The sequence below is a fragment of the Nyctereutes procyonoides genome, unplaced genomic scaffold (assembly GCF_905146905.1).
Source record: "Nyctereutes procyonoides isolate TBG_1078 unplaced genomic scaffold, NYPRO_anot_genome, whole genome shotgun sequence".
NCBI lineage: Eukaryota > Metazoa > Chordata > Mammalia > Carnivora > Canidae > Nyctereutes > Nyctereutes procyonoides.
Window position 1 is genome coordinate 5,451,020 of NW_026575141.1, and position 15,167 is coordinate 5,466,186.

The window sequence follows — 15,167 nt, forward strand, 5'->3', positions numbered from 1 at the left end:
TGTGTCTCTCATGAATAAATAAATAAAATCTTAAAAAAAAAAAAAAAAAACAAAGTTATATATATATAAAAGCCATTCTTATCTTGCTGGCCATCCAGCCTGTAGGGAGCTATGAAAGTACACTGGAAGCAGGTATGTCCTATTTTAGGCACTAAGCTCTAAACTCTGATCTTTAAAGTCTGTGCAAATTTATGGAGCTAATGGTGTTGTTTTCCTGCGACCCTGAAGAACTCTACAGATGTAGTTATGATGCCACCAAATAAGCATTTATTTCAGGATAGACACAACGTACTTAGTGGACCTTATGTTATTTCTTCTAAGAGATAAGACATGCTTCTACATTTCAAAAGTCAAAAAGCAAATCCTTTGTTGCTGTTGTTTTTTAATGAACCTGGGTAAGTAGGCTCCAGGAGGATTCACAATATTCCTGAAATTTTCAGCATGCAAAATTTTATATATAGTCATATGTGCACTTTTCTGAGGAAGACTTCTTTGCTTTCCTTAGACTCTCAAAGAGGTCGGCCTATGCCCTAAAAAAGGATGATGAGCGGGATCCCTGGGTGGCGCAGCGGTTTGGCGCTTGCCTTTGGCCCGGGGCGCGATCCTGGAGACCCGGGATCGAATCCCACGTCAGGCTCCCGGTGCATGGAACCTGCTTCTCCCTCTGCCTGTGTCTCTGCCTCTCTCTCTCTCTCTCTCTCTGTGACTATCATAAATAAATAAAAAAAAAAAAAATTTAAAAAAAAAAAAAGGATGATGAACTGTTCTAGTTCATTTCTTAAACAAATACACCAACGGTGAAAACTGTTTAATGTTAAGGACCACCACCTTAAAACAAATAAACTTCATCTGAAGGACACATAAATGAAAAGTATACTTAAGACTTCTTCGGGTGGGAGGGGAAGAATACACACATAAGAAAAAATGTTCTATTTGTCAACATTCTTAAGAAAAAGGGAAAACTCGGGATCCCTAGGTGGCGCAGCGGTTTAGCGCCTGCCTTTGGCCCAGGGCGCGATCCTGGAGACCCGGGATCGAATCCCAAATCGGGCTTCTGGTGCATGGAGCCTGCTTCTCCCTCTGCCTGTGTCTCTGCCTCTCTCTCTCTCTCTGTGACTAACATAAGTAAATAAAAATTAAAAAAAAAAAAGAGATTTAAAAAAAAAGAAAAAAAGAAAAAGGGAAAACTACATTAAAATTAAATGTTTTATATATTACTAAAGATTTAAAAATAGTAGTGAATTTTTGCAACTACAGGTGTAAACAATGATCTTTTCTCCTAATCACTTGCCTTCTATATAAATGGAAAATTCAGAGGGTGGGCCGAATCTGTTGTTCCCAACCTCTGGTGTGTAGTCCCCTACCAAAACAATGTTTAGAAATGCCACAGCAGGGACGCCTGGGTGGCTTAGTGGTTGAGCGTTGCCTTTGGCTCAGGGCGTGATCCCAGAGTCCTGGGATCGAGATCCATGTCAGGCTCTCTGCATGGAGCCTGCTTCTCCTCCCTTTTCCTGTGTCTCTGCCTCTCTCTCTATCTCATGAATAAATAAATAAATCCTTAAAAAAAAAAGAAAGAAATGCCATAGCAAATAAGCTTTAAAAAAAATCAGGGATCCCTGGGTGGCTCAGCGGTTTGGCGCCTGCCTTTGGCCCAGGGTGTGATCCTGGAGTCCCAGGATCGAGTCCCGCGTCGGGCTCCCTTCATGGAGTCTGCTTCTCCCTCTGCCTGTGTCTCTGCCTCTCTCTATGTCTATCATGAATAAATAAATAAAATCTTAAAAAAAAAAATCACAAAAAATCACTTGGTATCCTTGTTTCCAATAGCAGTACATCACCCTACATCACCCTATTTCTCCTTATCTCCAAAATTTAGAAGAAAATAGTACTTGTTCACACATTCTATGAAAAACATTTTAACTATCTTACTCTAAACAAATCTGAAGTCTGCTCATGTGTTGAACTTTTGCTATTTAATGACAAAAAGGAACATTCTCTCTACTGAAAACTGCTAGCAGAGCTATTCCACTACCTGCACAGAGTCAGAATGTACTGACACCAAGTCTAAAGGCCTTCATTATTTAAGAGTAATTCTGTGAAGAGCCATGTGAGACCCAAATGGGGGTCGGACATACACATTAATAGGTATAAGACAAAGACGGAGAACACCCTCATGCATCCCTATTTTTAGTCCAAGTGTTAGCACAGTTATAAGATTAAAATTAAAAGTGAGCATGGTCTCTTAAAGTTAGAAAAGCAACCTAAGAGAAGACTGACTCTATGTGCCTTCAGGTGTTTGAAGATAGTTTCTCATCCACATAGCAAAATCTTGTATTTCTGTCAGTGTTTCAGAATAAAATATTGTACCCTTCAATTAACAGATAATCTAATGAAAGGATAAGATAAACTTATTCTGAAGTATCACCCAAAACAAACTCTATAATGTCTTCTAATCATAGTACTATCCACGATGGCAAAATACTTTTGGAAGTTCTTACGTGGCACAACTTTCCAAACAAATCTCTTTAATATAGTTCAGGAAATTACACCAACGGTGCTCATTAAGGAGGAAATGTTCACTAAATTAACTTGCACTTCCTCAAAAAGCAAGGCTTTTGGAAGAGCCAAAAAAGACATTCTTAGATCTTCAGAAATCCACCAAATCAACTCGCTAGGTAAAAAAGATGGCTGCTGAGAGCCACAGAATCCGACTTTGGACCAGTTGTTATTAAAAACAGCAACTCATACTCTGACATTAAACCTATCACTTATTATAATCTAAAAGGCAAGGCTGGTTTGCTTGCTTTTGTTTTTGTAATTAAGAAAATATCTGAGGGGATCCCTGGGTGGCACAGCGGTTTGGCGCCTGCCTTTGGCTCAGGGCGCGATCCTGGAGAGACCCCGGATCGAATCCCACGTCGGGCTCCCAGTGCATGGAGCCTGCTTCTCCCTCTGCCTGTGTCTCTGCCTCTCTCTCTCTCTCTCTCTCTCTCTCTCTCTCTCTCTCTGTCTCTCATGAATAAATAAATAAAAATCTTTAAAAAAAAAAAAAAGAAAATATCTGAGAATAAAAACAAGGTAAAAGACATTCTCAGAAATCATCAACTTTACAGAAATTAGCCCAGGGGTTTCATTTACTCAAAGGCTTGGCTTGAGGAACAATGAATAGGTCGAAAATTGTATGTAAAAATTAAAAGCATCAGGGCCGAGAAACCCTCCATGTAACATTCCTTTGAAAATAAGATGCAATTCAATCTGGGTCCTGTAGCATTTGGTACTTTTATGCAAAAATGACTTTGCTTTGTAGAATGAGGTAAAACTGTTACTCAGTGGAGAAATGTATGAAAGCAAGCAATTAATTTTAGTGGTAGCAATTCTGGTTAGTTTTCAGGTGTAGTTCAAAACAGCTTTACTGTGTGGCCAAGCCAAAAGAGAAATAAAAAAGAATGAGCTGATTTTTATAAAGAAATGTCATTAGTTTAGCCCCCTGAGAGTTGGCACCTTACCCAAGCCTTTCCTTGCTTTCTTCTGGTGTCAGCTGATCAAAGGTCTTCGCTTCTTCTGCACCCAAGAAGGCATCATGGTCATAATCAAAACTCTGAGCATCATTGTGAACTTTGTCACTAAGCTGAGGCTCATGGTGTACACGGTCCTTCTTTTCTGTGGGCTTGCTCAAGGCAAAGGCTGTGCACAGGGACAGGCACATAAGAAACTGTCGCAGGTCCATGATAATCAGATCTTAAAGTAAAACAGAAGTTAGTTAAAATTCAGGAAGCCACGTACTTTGTAATTAATTAAATAAGAAACTAAAAGCTCATAACCAATTTTTTTTTGGCTCACAACCAATTTGATACTAAACCAAACATTATTATTTAATCCATAAAATAAGAATGGTAAAATATCAGACTTCCCAATTTTCACCAGTTTAAATTCAGATCTACTGACTCCAAATAACTATTTTTTGTACTATATCAGGGTTCTGGCCTTTAACCTGGATGATTATTAGGATCACCTAAGAACCCTTAAAAAATGTCTCCTACTGGGATCCCTGGGTGGCGCAGCGGTTTGGCGCCTGCCTTTGACCCAGGGCGCGATCCTGGAGACCCGGGATCGAATCCCACATCGGGCTCCCGGTGCATGGAGCCTGCTTCTCCCTCTGCCTGTGTCTCTGCCTCTCTCTCTCTCTCTGTGGCTATCATAAATTAAAAAAAAAAAAAATTAAAATAAAAAAATGTCTCCTACTGAATTAGAATCTCTAAATTGAATGAATATATCTAAAGTTTTATTTTTTAAAGATTTTATTTATTTATTCCTGAGAGACACAGAGAAGCAGAGACACGGAGAAGCAGGCTCTATGCAGGGAGCCCGATGTGGGACTCGATCCTAGGACTATAGGATCACGCCCTGAGCCAAAGGCAGATGCTCAACTGAGCCACCCAGTTGTCCCTGATCTAAAGTTTTAAATGCTTCTCAGGTGATTCTGATGATTCTGATTGGGAGCCATGAAATATTTGAGATTACTTGTCCTTATATACAGCACCAAGTTGTCTCCCATACCCATGCTCAACCTCAAATCACCTTCAAAGATCAAACCATTCAGATGGTACAGTGATGGAGAACAACTGGCTTTAGCATTCCTTATACTGTGTTTCCCAAACTTGCCCAGGCATTAGGACTGCTTGGAGTACTGTTCAAAAGCACAGATCCTCAGGTCCTACTCCATACCTTCAGAATCTTGATAGTCACAGTTGACTCTAATGAACATGCACAAGGCTGGAACACTTTATCAAAAAATGTTGACCAAAAAATTGCAGACAAGCTGCAGAATGGTAACTTGTTTAGCACACTCTACAAATGTCCCACAGTATTGTCTAGAGAAGTTACAGTCTTAGAGAAAAAAAATAAAAGTAAAAATTATGGGGAAAGATTTTTCCAACTTTCATATTTTAACTAATCTTTCACCAGAAGAACATGAATTCTGAATGCCTTTCCCCTACAGTGAGAGTCAGTTTTTGTAAATTCACAGTTATCTCTTACTCATTTCCACTTGAAACCAATGGCTCCCCTAACTGGATAGGCAGGTGGTTATTAGGCATGAGGCTTGCTGTTGTGGTTAAATTGTGTTTCCCAAAAAGATACACTGAAGTCCTAACCCCTGTACCCATGAATGTAACCTTATTTGGAAATAGGATCTTTGCAGATGTAATTAAGTTAAAGTGAGGTCATTTTGGATTAGGGTAGGCTCTAATCCAATGACTGATATCCTTATGAAAGAAGGAAATTTAGACACACAGAGAAGAGAATACCAAGTTATGAAGAGGCAAAGATTGGAATGATGCATCTGCAAGTCAAGGAATGTCAAGGATTCCTGGCAACTGCAGAGGCTAAGAAGGGGGAAGGAAGGATCCTCCCCCAGAGCCTTCAGACAGAGCATGGCTCTGCCAACACCTTGATTTCTAATTTCTAGCCTCTAAAACTATGAGAGAATATCTGACCTTTTAAGCCACCCAGCTTGTGGTAATTTGTTACAGCAGCCCAAGGAAACTAAGGCTCATGCAACACACAAAAGATAAATATGTTACTTTACCCTAATTTGCAGATTAAACTAGCTAGACTTTCCTTCCTCAGGATGTCTTTAGTGGAACCATCTAGTCCAAGGGCTCACAATTTATATGTAAATATTTTTAAAAACATGAAAATTCTTTCAGCCTAACTCCTAACTTAGTGGTTCTCAACCTAGACTGCATGCACCCTAGAATCACCCAAAGACTTTTAAGAAAATATGATCACTAAGTCTCACCCCTACCTATTAATATTTTGAAAAGGCAACCAGGTTGTGAACCACTATTTTAACTAACCTCTCAAATAGCATAGTAATATCTTAAGAAATCTGATCTGAAAGTATACTTCAAAGAAACTGCATTTATCTGATCCTGCCTCAAAGTTTTTGAAACCTGGAATGAATTGTTCCAGGGAAAAAAAGAAATTAAATATGCCACTACATTAGACAAATTTTATTTTTTTATTTTTATTTTTTATTTTTTTAAAGATTTTATTTATTTATTCATGAGAGGCACAGAGAAAGAGAGAGGCAGAGACACAGGCAGGGGGAGAAGCAGGCCCCATGCTGGGAACCCAACATGGGACTCGTCCTGGGTCTACAGAATCACACCCTGAGCTGAAGGCGGCACTAAACCACTGAGCCACCCGGGCTGCCCCAGATTAGACATATCTTAATGTATGTTTTTCTTGTAACCCTCAAGAAAGCACAACCTGAGGCCTCCATGAATAACTTTCAGGCTGCAAAAGCATAGAAGGACACTGTATTCAATACCTGGGAAAGAAGCACAGTGGGGAAGGGAGAGAAGGCCCTAAAACAACAGAGGATTCATCATTAGAAAGTAGAAAGTATTCTAAATAGGACAGCCCCAAGAAGTCCCAACAGAATGCCGCTAAGGAGATGACGGGAGGCAGTCACTCCTGGAATGCCCATTCTCCAAAAAAAGGTACTCTTACTTGAATGGTTGGTGAGACTGATGAAAACCCCTAAGCAATGTGAAAGCCAGACCAAGAGACTCTTAGAGAAACGTGAAGAAGGTGGTCCTTTTCTTTTCTTTATAAATTTTTTGAATTTATTTATGATAGTCACAGAGAGAGAGAGAGAGAGAGAGAGAGAGAGAGAGAGGCAGAGACACAGGCAGAGGGAGAAGCAGGCTCCATGCACCGGGAGCCCGATGTGGGATTCGATCCCGGGTCTTCAGGATCGTGCCCTGGGCCAAAGGCAGGCGCCAAACCACTGCTCCACCCAGGGATCCCGAAGGCGGTCCTTTTCTTAAGCTGTTCCCACCAATGTTAGAACTCAGCTATGCTTCTGAAACTTAATCAGCATCCTGTTTCATGCTATCTCACCCAAATGCCCAAATTTGTATACAAAGACACTTGTACAAAGATATTCAATGATGACAATTTATAATGATTAAAAAAATAGAAAACTAAACCAGAGAACTAGTAAATACATATTAAATCTATATTATGGGACAATACAAAAGATTAAAAAGAATGAGGTGGATCTATCTACACTGAAACGGAGAATTCACGATGACATGTTAAGGGAACAACAGAAAAAGTTGCAAAACAATGTCAATTTAAAACCCAAACCAAACAACCTCTCCGATTATTTATATTTGTATAATATAGAACATGTATGCATGAAAATGGCATGGAAGGATAAGCATCTACCTGTAAACAGTGGTATCTCCCCAGGCTCAAGGGAGAAGAGGTGGGGTGGTGAGGCTGGTGTGAACTTTAATATTGTACTTTGTTGTCTATATTTTGTAAATGAATACACAGTGTATTGCCTGTATTACTTTTTTTTTTTTTAGATTTTTAAAAAGATTTATTTTTTATGAGACACAGAAAGAGGCAGAGGCACAGGCAGAGGGAGGAGCAGGCTACCTGCATGGAGCCTGATGCAGGACTTGATCCCAGGACCCTGGGATCACGACCTGAGCCAAAGGCAAACACTGAACCACTGAGCCACCTAGGTGCCCTGCAAATAAAACACAAGCCATTTCTCCAGATTGAAAAAGGAGACTGAAAAAACCACCCCACTATTCTTAAGTCATAAACGTTTTAAAAAAAAACATGCTGCTCTAGAATAACACTTCAGCTTACCCTTCAATAATTCAACTGATCAATCAAATCAGTGGAACAAAAGCGAAAATTAGAGATTTAGTGGCTCTCTTTAAGTGCCAAAATGAGTATGACTTTATTTAAGGGCAAAATAAAGCTTCCATCTCAAACTACAAACAGTTCTTTAAACCAACAAAACTCTTTAGAGATAAGGAATAAATTTCTGTTGTTGATATTTTGTAATATATCTAAACGATTTCTATATACTGTTAGAGGTTTATAAAATCAAGTAAAATCAAGTCACTGCAACAGAAGATTTTCCTTATGCCTATTAATAAAATAAGGGAACTTTACTTTTAGGAAAATTTTATAAAGAATTAATTATATCCTCAGAATAAAATACCCCAACAACTCTTGCAAATCTCAAATGTGACAATATGAATAAATGCGTAAGCCCATTACCAGGCCTGGAAAAGATACTGTACAAAGTTTTTATACATGAAATAATTGGAAATGTAACACCGATTCACTGAGATTTAGAGGCAAAACTACATTTAAATTTGAGGCCTAAGATCTTGATAACAAGATAACAAGGGTAAGAGATAAGAGAATTCCAGAGTAAAAGTCAAGAGCTTTATCATCTATCGATCCCTTTTTCTTTCTCTTTGAATTAACCTTCCAATCCCATGCCTCTAAAGGCTCCATCCCCCATTTTGTCAATCAATACTTCTCAGGTTTCCACAATCCAAAATCAGTTCTTTCCCAGACCTCACTATCCATTCAAGGTTGCCCTTCCCTTTCCTTCACCAGCAAGAGTGTCTAGGCTGTTATCTGTGCCTCCTCACCACCTACTGCCACCCTGAAATCTAGCTGCTTACCACTGATGAAACTGCCCTTTAAAAAAAAAAAAGATTTTATTTATTTATTTATTCATTCATTCATTCATTCATGAGAGACACACAGAGAGAGGCAGAGACATAGGCAGAGGGAGAAGCAGGCTCCCTGCAGGGAGCCTGATGTGGGACTCCATCCCAGGACCTCGGGATCATGTCCCGAGCCAAAGGCAGCTGCTCAACCACTGAGCCACCCAGGTGCCCCACTAAACTGCTTCTTAAAAAGGTCATCAAGGATCACTTGATAGACAAAGTCAATGGTCCTACCTTCCACTCTCTGCAGTGGGCAATAAGAAACCCTGCACTTTAACTTTAAATATATATATATATATATATATGCTTTGTGCCCGCATATACTAACTCCTGGCTATTAGAAACTTTCACAAAGGCCTCTTGTTCTATGAATACAGACACCAAAAAACAAAACAAAAAAAACCCAAAATGTACTAGATTTATCTAAATCCATACAATACATAAAAATGTTCAAGTAGAAACAAAGGCTATTCCCCAAGACAAAGGATATTTTATGTGGGAAGATGTGAGAACAGTACAAAACAATTTTTCACACAAAGTATTTGAAGAACTATATTAGTGCAGTTATTTCTGAAGCATCTTTCTCTTTTTAACCAAACTGAAATCAAATGAGAAAACTAACCGGCTCTTCTCTTTCTCCTTCCCTCTTCATTATAATTACACATCAATGGATAATAGAGTATCAGGAAAACATAAATGAAGAACTTAGTTGTATGAAAGCTCACCATGTGATCTAGAAAGTAAACAAATGGTTGTGCAAAAAGCATCTCCCCATCTCCTATTTCTCAAATGGCCTGTAATTTCTTCTAAAATTCTGTCTCTAGGCAGCACCGGTGGCGCAGCGGTTTAGCGCCGCCTGCAGCCCAGGTCGTGATCCTGGAGACCTGGATCGGAGTCCCACGTCAGGCTCTCCGCACAGAGCCTGCTTCTCCCTCTGCCTGTGTCTCTGCCTCTCTCTCTCTCTCTCTCTCTCTCTCTGTGTCTCTATGAATAAATAATTAAAATCTTTAAAAAAAAAATCTAGGGGTGCCTGAGTGGCTCAGTCGGTTAAGCATCTGCCTTCCTCTCAGGTCATGATCTAGCATCACATCCCCCACGTGATAGATATGTCTATCTAGCTCCCTGCTCACTGAAGAGTCTGCTTCTCCTTCTCCTTCTCCCTCTGCCCCTGCAGGCAAGTGCCTGGGCGCTCTCTCCCCTTTCAAATAAATAAATAAAATCTTAAAAAAAAAAATCTAGACCTGTACTGTTCAGGACAGTAAGTGTGAGTCACCTGTGGCTGCTAAGCACTTGAACTGTGGCTAGTGTAAATTAAGATGTGACATAAGTGTTATACTTTATGTAGAAAGAATGGCATTTCTTATGTACTGGGTTAAATTATTAAAATTAATCTGTCTTAAAATGTCAGGTGAAAATGTATTCATATGTAACATATACTTTATTTCTACTGGATAGTGCCATGTTAGAGACACAAACTAAAAATTTTTTTTTTAAGATTTATTTATTTATTCATTCAGAGAGAGCGAGAGAGAGGCAGAGACACAGGCAGAGGGAGAAGCAGGCTCCATGCAGGGAGCCTGATGTGGGACTCGATCCTGGAAACTCCAGGATCACACCCTGGGTGGAAGGGAGGCGCTCAACCACTGAGCCACCCAGGCATCCCTAGAGACACAAACTAAATAGACCAGGGTAAGATATAAAGTAACTATCATCCTTTTGAAGTATGTCATCCATAATATCCTCTGCAAAGTTATTTTTCATGAATTGCTTGTTAATTCATAAGGAGAAAAGATTAATAGCATACGCTTGAATCTCCTTCAATAACAAAGATTAGCCTTAAGAATCTGTTTATTGTGCAGCCCAGGTGGCTTAGCGGTTTAGCGCCGCCTTCAGCCCAGGGTGTGATCCTGGAGACCCAGGATCGAGTCCCATGTCAGGCTCGCTGCATGGAGCTTGCCTCTCCTTCTGCCTGTGTCTGTGCCCCCCCCCCATGAATAAATAAATACAATCTTTAAAAATAAAAAATTTAAAAAGAATGTTTATTGGGGGATCCCTGGGTGGCGCAGCGGTTTGGCGCCTGCCTTTGGCCCAGGGCGCGATCCTGGAGACCTGGGATCGAATCCCACATCGGGCTCCCAGTGCATGGAGCCTGCTTCTCCCTCTGCCTGTGTCTCTGCCTCTCTCTCTCTCTCTGTGACTATCATAAATAAATAAAAATTTTAAAAAATTTTAAAAAAAGAATGTTTATTTTATCCATTCACAAATTTCCTTAAAAGCTCTAAATTCTTGCCATTTCCTTCCCTTACCTCTAGTCATTGGTCACAGAACACTTAAATTGTTTCAGGGGAAATTTAGATGTCTGGATTAAATGCAACTTCTCAAGAACATTAGCACTGAGTGATCCCACAGGTATTCTGGTTGACCAAAGACCCATTGCTCAAAGTTAACAAGTGGGAGAAACGGGCGTGGTGGTAAAATTCCAGTTCTCTGAGCTGGATATTCAGCAAAAAAGGGCAATCCACTATAATGCAGCAAAAACAGGATCTAAGTGTCTACTTCAACTGTGGGTTGGATAGCAGCTTAAGTATCCTAACGCCCACGTTATGAAATCTAAACATTTAGAGCTATCTAGTTATCTGACATTCTTCATTTACAACTTTAACTTTAGTCCAAGTACCACCAATGGATTATCACATTAAAGGAATAATATCATCCTTCACGATCTGATACAAGTTATGATAATGACAAACCATTTATTCAATGTTTCTCTAGTGGCAAGGCAAATCATTAACACATTCTAATTATATTTGAGGTACTGAGAGCACACATTTTTTAGACAGCTGAGAATAGAAAAACTGCAAAATTTAGCCACAGAAGAACTTTGAGAATGATAAACTATTACTCAGGCTTCATTAGTTCTATAACCAAAGCAACCCAGTATAAAATTTAAATTTTTCTGGGGATCCCTGGGTGGTTCAGCGGTTTAGTGCCTGCCTTCGGGCCAGGGCGTGATCCTGGGGTCCCGGGATCGAGTCCCGGAGTCCCGGACCCCGCATCGAGCTCCCTGCGTGGAGCTTGCTTCTCCCTCTGCCTGTGTCTCTGCCTCTCCCTCTGTCTCTCATGAATAAGTAAATAAGGTCTTAAAAAAAATTAAAAATTTCTGGCTACGGAGTGAAAAAAATTAAGAAAAAAGTTCTAAAAATTCTAGGAGAAAAAAATTTCCTTTGGGGCTGATGAAACTTTAAAACATAATTAACTGCCATGGGAATGCTTTGCAGAATGTAGGGACAGGAGCTTTGTTTTCTAGTTGCAATTTTGTAGTGTATGTTTAACACACATAAAGTCCTTGAGAATTTGATAGTTATTTTAGTTCAACCTCCCTTCAAGTGCCAAATGTCTATAAATAATTTTAAAGTCCTAGATGAAAAGACCTATCTATTATGATTACTCCATCTGGAAGTAATCCGTATCCATTCCTCTAAACTTTTATAAAACTTGTTTGTACCACTCCACAATAATGATCTTAGGCTACTTTTTTTTTATTTTTTTTTTATTTTTTTCTTTATTTTTTATTTATGATAGTCACACAGAGAGAGAGAGAGAGGCAGAGACACAGACAGAGGGAGAAGCAGACTCCATGCACCGGGAGCCCGACGTGGGATTCGATCCCGGGTCTCCAGGATCGCACCCTGGGCCAAAGGCAGGCGCCAAACCGCTGTGCCACCCAGGGATCCCGATCTTAGGCTACTTAAAGTAGCTCCCCTATAGATACAACATTTTTTAAAAGGCAGGACTCTCATCTAATATAAATTAATATCTTTCTACAGTCCCTAATACAATGTCTTGCATTTTTTATATACCAATACATTTTACTTGACTGGTTGGACAGCACTTGGCAGCAATGCAGTTCCTGCCTGCTACCCAACCCCCAATTCCCTTTACCAGATCTGGCCATCAGGCAGCAACAGGCAACGTGTTATTTCAGCTGTTTTAACTCTAATACATAAATTACAACATCAACAACACCCATATTTCAGAGTTCACAAAGGATCTCGGATGCTATGGTCCAGCCTCTCCAATGGCTATCCCTAGCTATACCTCTGTCCTTCCGACACCCCTGGCACATCTATGTTATAGAAAATTTGTGTTAATATTTATTACTGACCTCCTATACTGGTGGAATGTATAGAAAATGCCACCAATAAGTGTATCTTGTGATGAACGAAAACAATTATATTGAGAGTGATGAAGAGTTGATTTCAAAGCTGTAACTGGGTACCACTCATTCAAGCATATGCAAATCATCTTTATCAATCAGTTCATAGTCCTCCCAGTTGCAATTCTCAAAAAAATCCTACTGGAGGGATCCCTGGGTGGCGCAGCGGTTTGGCGCCTGCCTTTGGCCCAGGGCGTGATCCTGGAGACCCGGGATCGAATCCCACATCAGGCTCCCGGTGCATGGAGCCTGCTTCTCCCTCTGCCTGTGTCTCTGCCTCTCTCTCTCTCTCTCTATCATAAATAAATAAATAAATTAAAAAAAAAATAAAAAAAATCCTGTGAAACTCAGATTAGACCTAGGCAACTCATCCTCTATCCACAAGTCCAATTTGCAGGTTTGTACTGTAAATCTGTACTATACTACTTAAAGTCTTCAGCAATGGCCAACGTTTGTTGTTTGGTTAACTAAATTTGCTGAATGAGGTCAGACATGCATTTGTCTTGTGTCTTCCACTCTAGGGCAAAAAATAATTTATCAGTGATTACACCTTCCCTACTCCCATGAAACCATCATTAGAAGCAATCTTATTCCCAATTCGTTAACGTTGACCTTATAGTACATGCTGCCAGGAAGTGAATGCAATTCAATTCTCAGAGACATTATTCTGGGAACTTATACACTTAGGAATTGAGATCAAGGGCCCTACAACTTTAGGAGACCTAATAAACTTTGGCTTGGTGCAAAAGCTTCTTTCAAAACTACCAACCACCTACCACGCGCTTAATCAGGGCAGCTGTAGGAATTTACTTTTCAATACAGCATGCCAAAAATCAGAACTAGGGTCCAGCGCTAGAAATAGGAGAAAAAAAAAAAAGTAAAATACAATTCCCCAATAAAGCTTTACAAACTATTTCCGGTCGCTGACAAGTACGTAGCCAAACATGGAAGCTCAAAGCAGTCGGCTTTTTAAAATTACACAAAGTGTTTTTTTTTTTTTTTTTTTAATCACCTAAGTGTCTTCCCGCTTTCTCCCCGCCCCGTTTCTACCCCCTCAAAGTCAGCGAATACGACTTTTTGGCAGACGCAGCCTACGCTCGAGATGTGGCCTTGGGCCTGGGCTGGAGGACACAGGTAGGCCAGCTTAGTGGGAGGTGGCAGATTACAATAACGCTACCCCACCGCCCTCCGACCTTCGGTAGGCAAACAGGAGGGATTCGGCGAGAGACGGGGCCCCGGGACCGAAGACGTGGCAAGTCAGCCACAAAACAGCACCCCCCACCCAGGAGGCCAAGCCCGGAGCCGCAGTTCGCCGAGACCCAGCCCCCCCTCCCCCGCAGCGCGCGCCCGAGCGCGGGCGGCGGCCTTCCACTCAGACCGCGCGCCGAGGGCCCGGGGGTCGCAAGCAGGTTCAGGGCCGTGTCCCCGCGTTAGCACAAACAGGGGCCCCAAACGGAGGGGATCCATGCCGCGTGGGAAGCGAGGGTTGAGGACAAAAAGAAAGCGTAAAAGGGCGAGGCTGCAGAGGGACGGAGGTCCGCGGTACCTACCTCTCCTCCCAGCGCCCACGGCCCAGGAACCCACGGCCGCCGCTCACCCACCGGCTCCGCTCCTGCGCGCAAGCCCCGCCTAACCGGAAGCAGCTTCGCGACCCGCCCCCGGCCGCCTCGCCGGCGGCCTCCTGACCAATCATCAACGAACCCGCCGCTGGCGTACAGCTTTTCCGGACATTCATTGGCCCTACAGTCGCGTAACCGGGATTGGCTGGAAAGCGCCACGTCCCCGCGAGCGCGCCGAGTGCGTGGACCGGGTTCCCGCCCAGCCCTGGTCCCGGCCTGTGGGGAGGGCGGGCCCCGGCCCGCGCCTCCGGGCGGCGTGTGGGCGCGGCTGCCCGGCGGCCACGTCCCGCTGCACAGCGCGTGACTCGGCCGCCACAGCGCTTCTTGGATTACCCTGCTAGTTGTGCCCATGCCCACGAACACACAGGGCCGAATTACTGCCCCTGCCTCAGCCGCCGGCTGTATTGAACAATCCCTCCCAGCTTCTTTCCCTTGGGCGCTATCGCCCTGATGGAGGCTGCCGGAGGCTCTTTACTCGTTGGCTCCAGAGTATCTTTGAGCTTTATCTCCCACCACTCCCTCCGCCTGTCCTGTGCTCTGGCCATTACCACCTCGGTGATTGCTAACAGCCTGCCCTTTCACATCTCTTTTATCCGTCTTCATCAAGTGACCTCCTCTGCCTGGGCTAAGTGCATTTTCCTGATTCTCTGCCTTATGGTTGCCAATAATAGTCCCGCTTTCAGTCCCAGTCAACTTTAGTAGTCTTTCCTGACCCTACTAGGCATAATGATAATTCTTTTATTTGCCTTCCTAACACTTTGTATCTTCAATGCGCTG

The 15,167-nt window shown here is 41.9% G+C and overlaps 1 protein-coding gene across 2 annotated transcripts in view; it reads right to left on the minus strand.

The window, feature by feature from the left end:
* The window catches only part of CALU (calumenin), a 30,590-nt gene extending 16,175 nt beyond the window's left edge, over nt 1–14,415 (minus strand). For both annotated transcript variants that reach the window (XM_055307516.1, XM_055307515.1), the window contains exons 1-2: nt 14,322–14,415; nt 3,504–3,735 (exon numbers count right to left, since the gene is read on the minus strand). In XM_055307516.1, the coding sequence (XP_055163491.1) occupies nt 3,504–3,724 (221 nt within the window). In that variant the 5' untranslated portion in view covers nt 3,725–3,735; nt 14,322–14,415. The remainder of the gene's footprint in view (nt 1–3,503; nt 3,736–14,321) is intronic.
* Nucleotides 14,416–15,167: the final 752 nt, after the last annotated feature.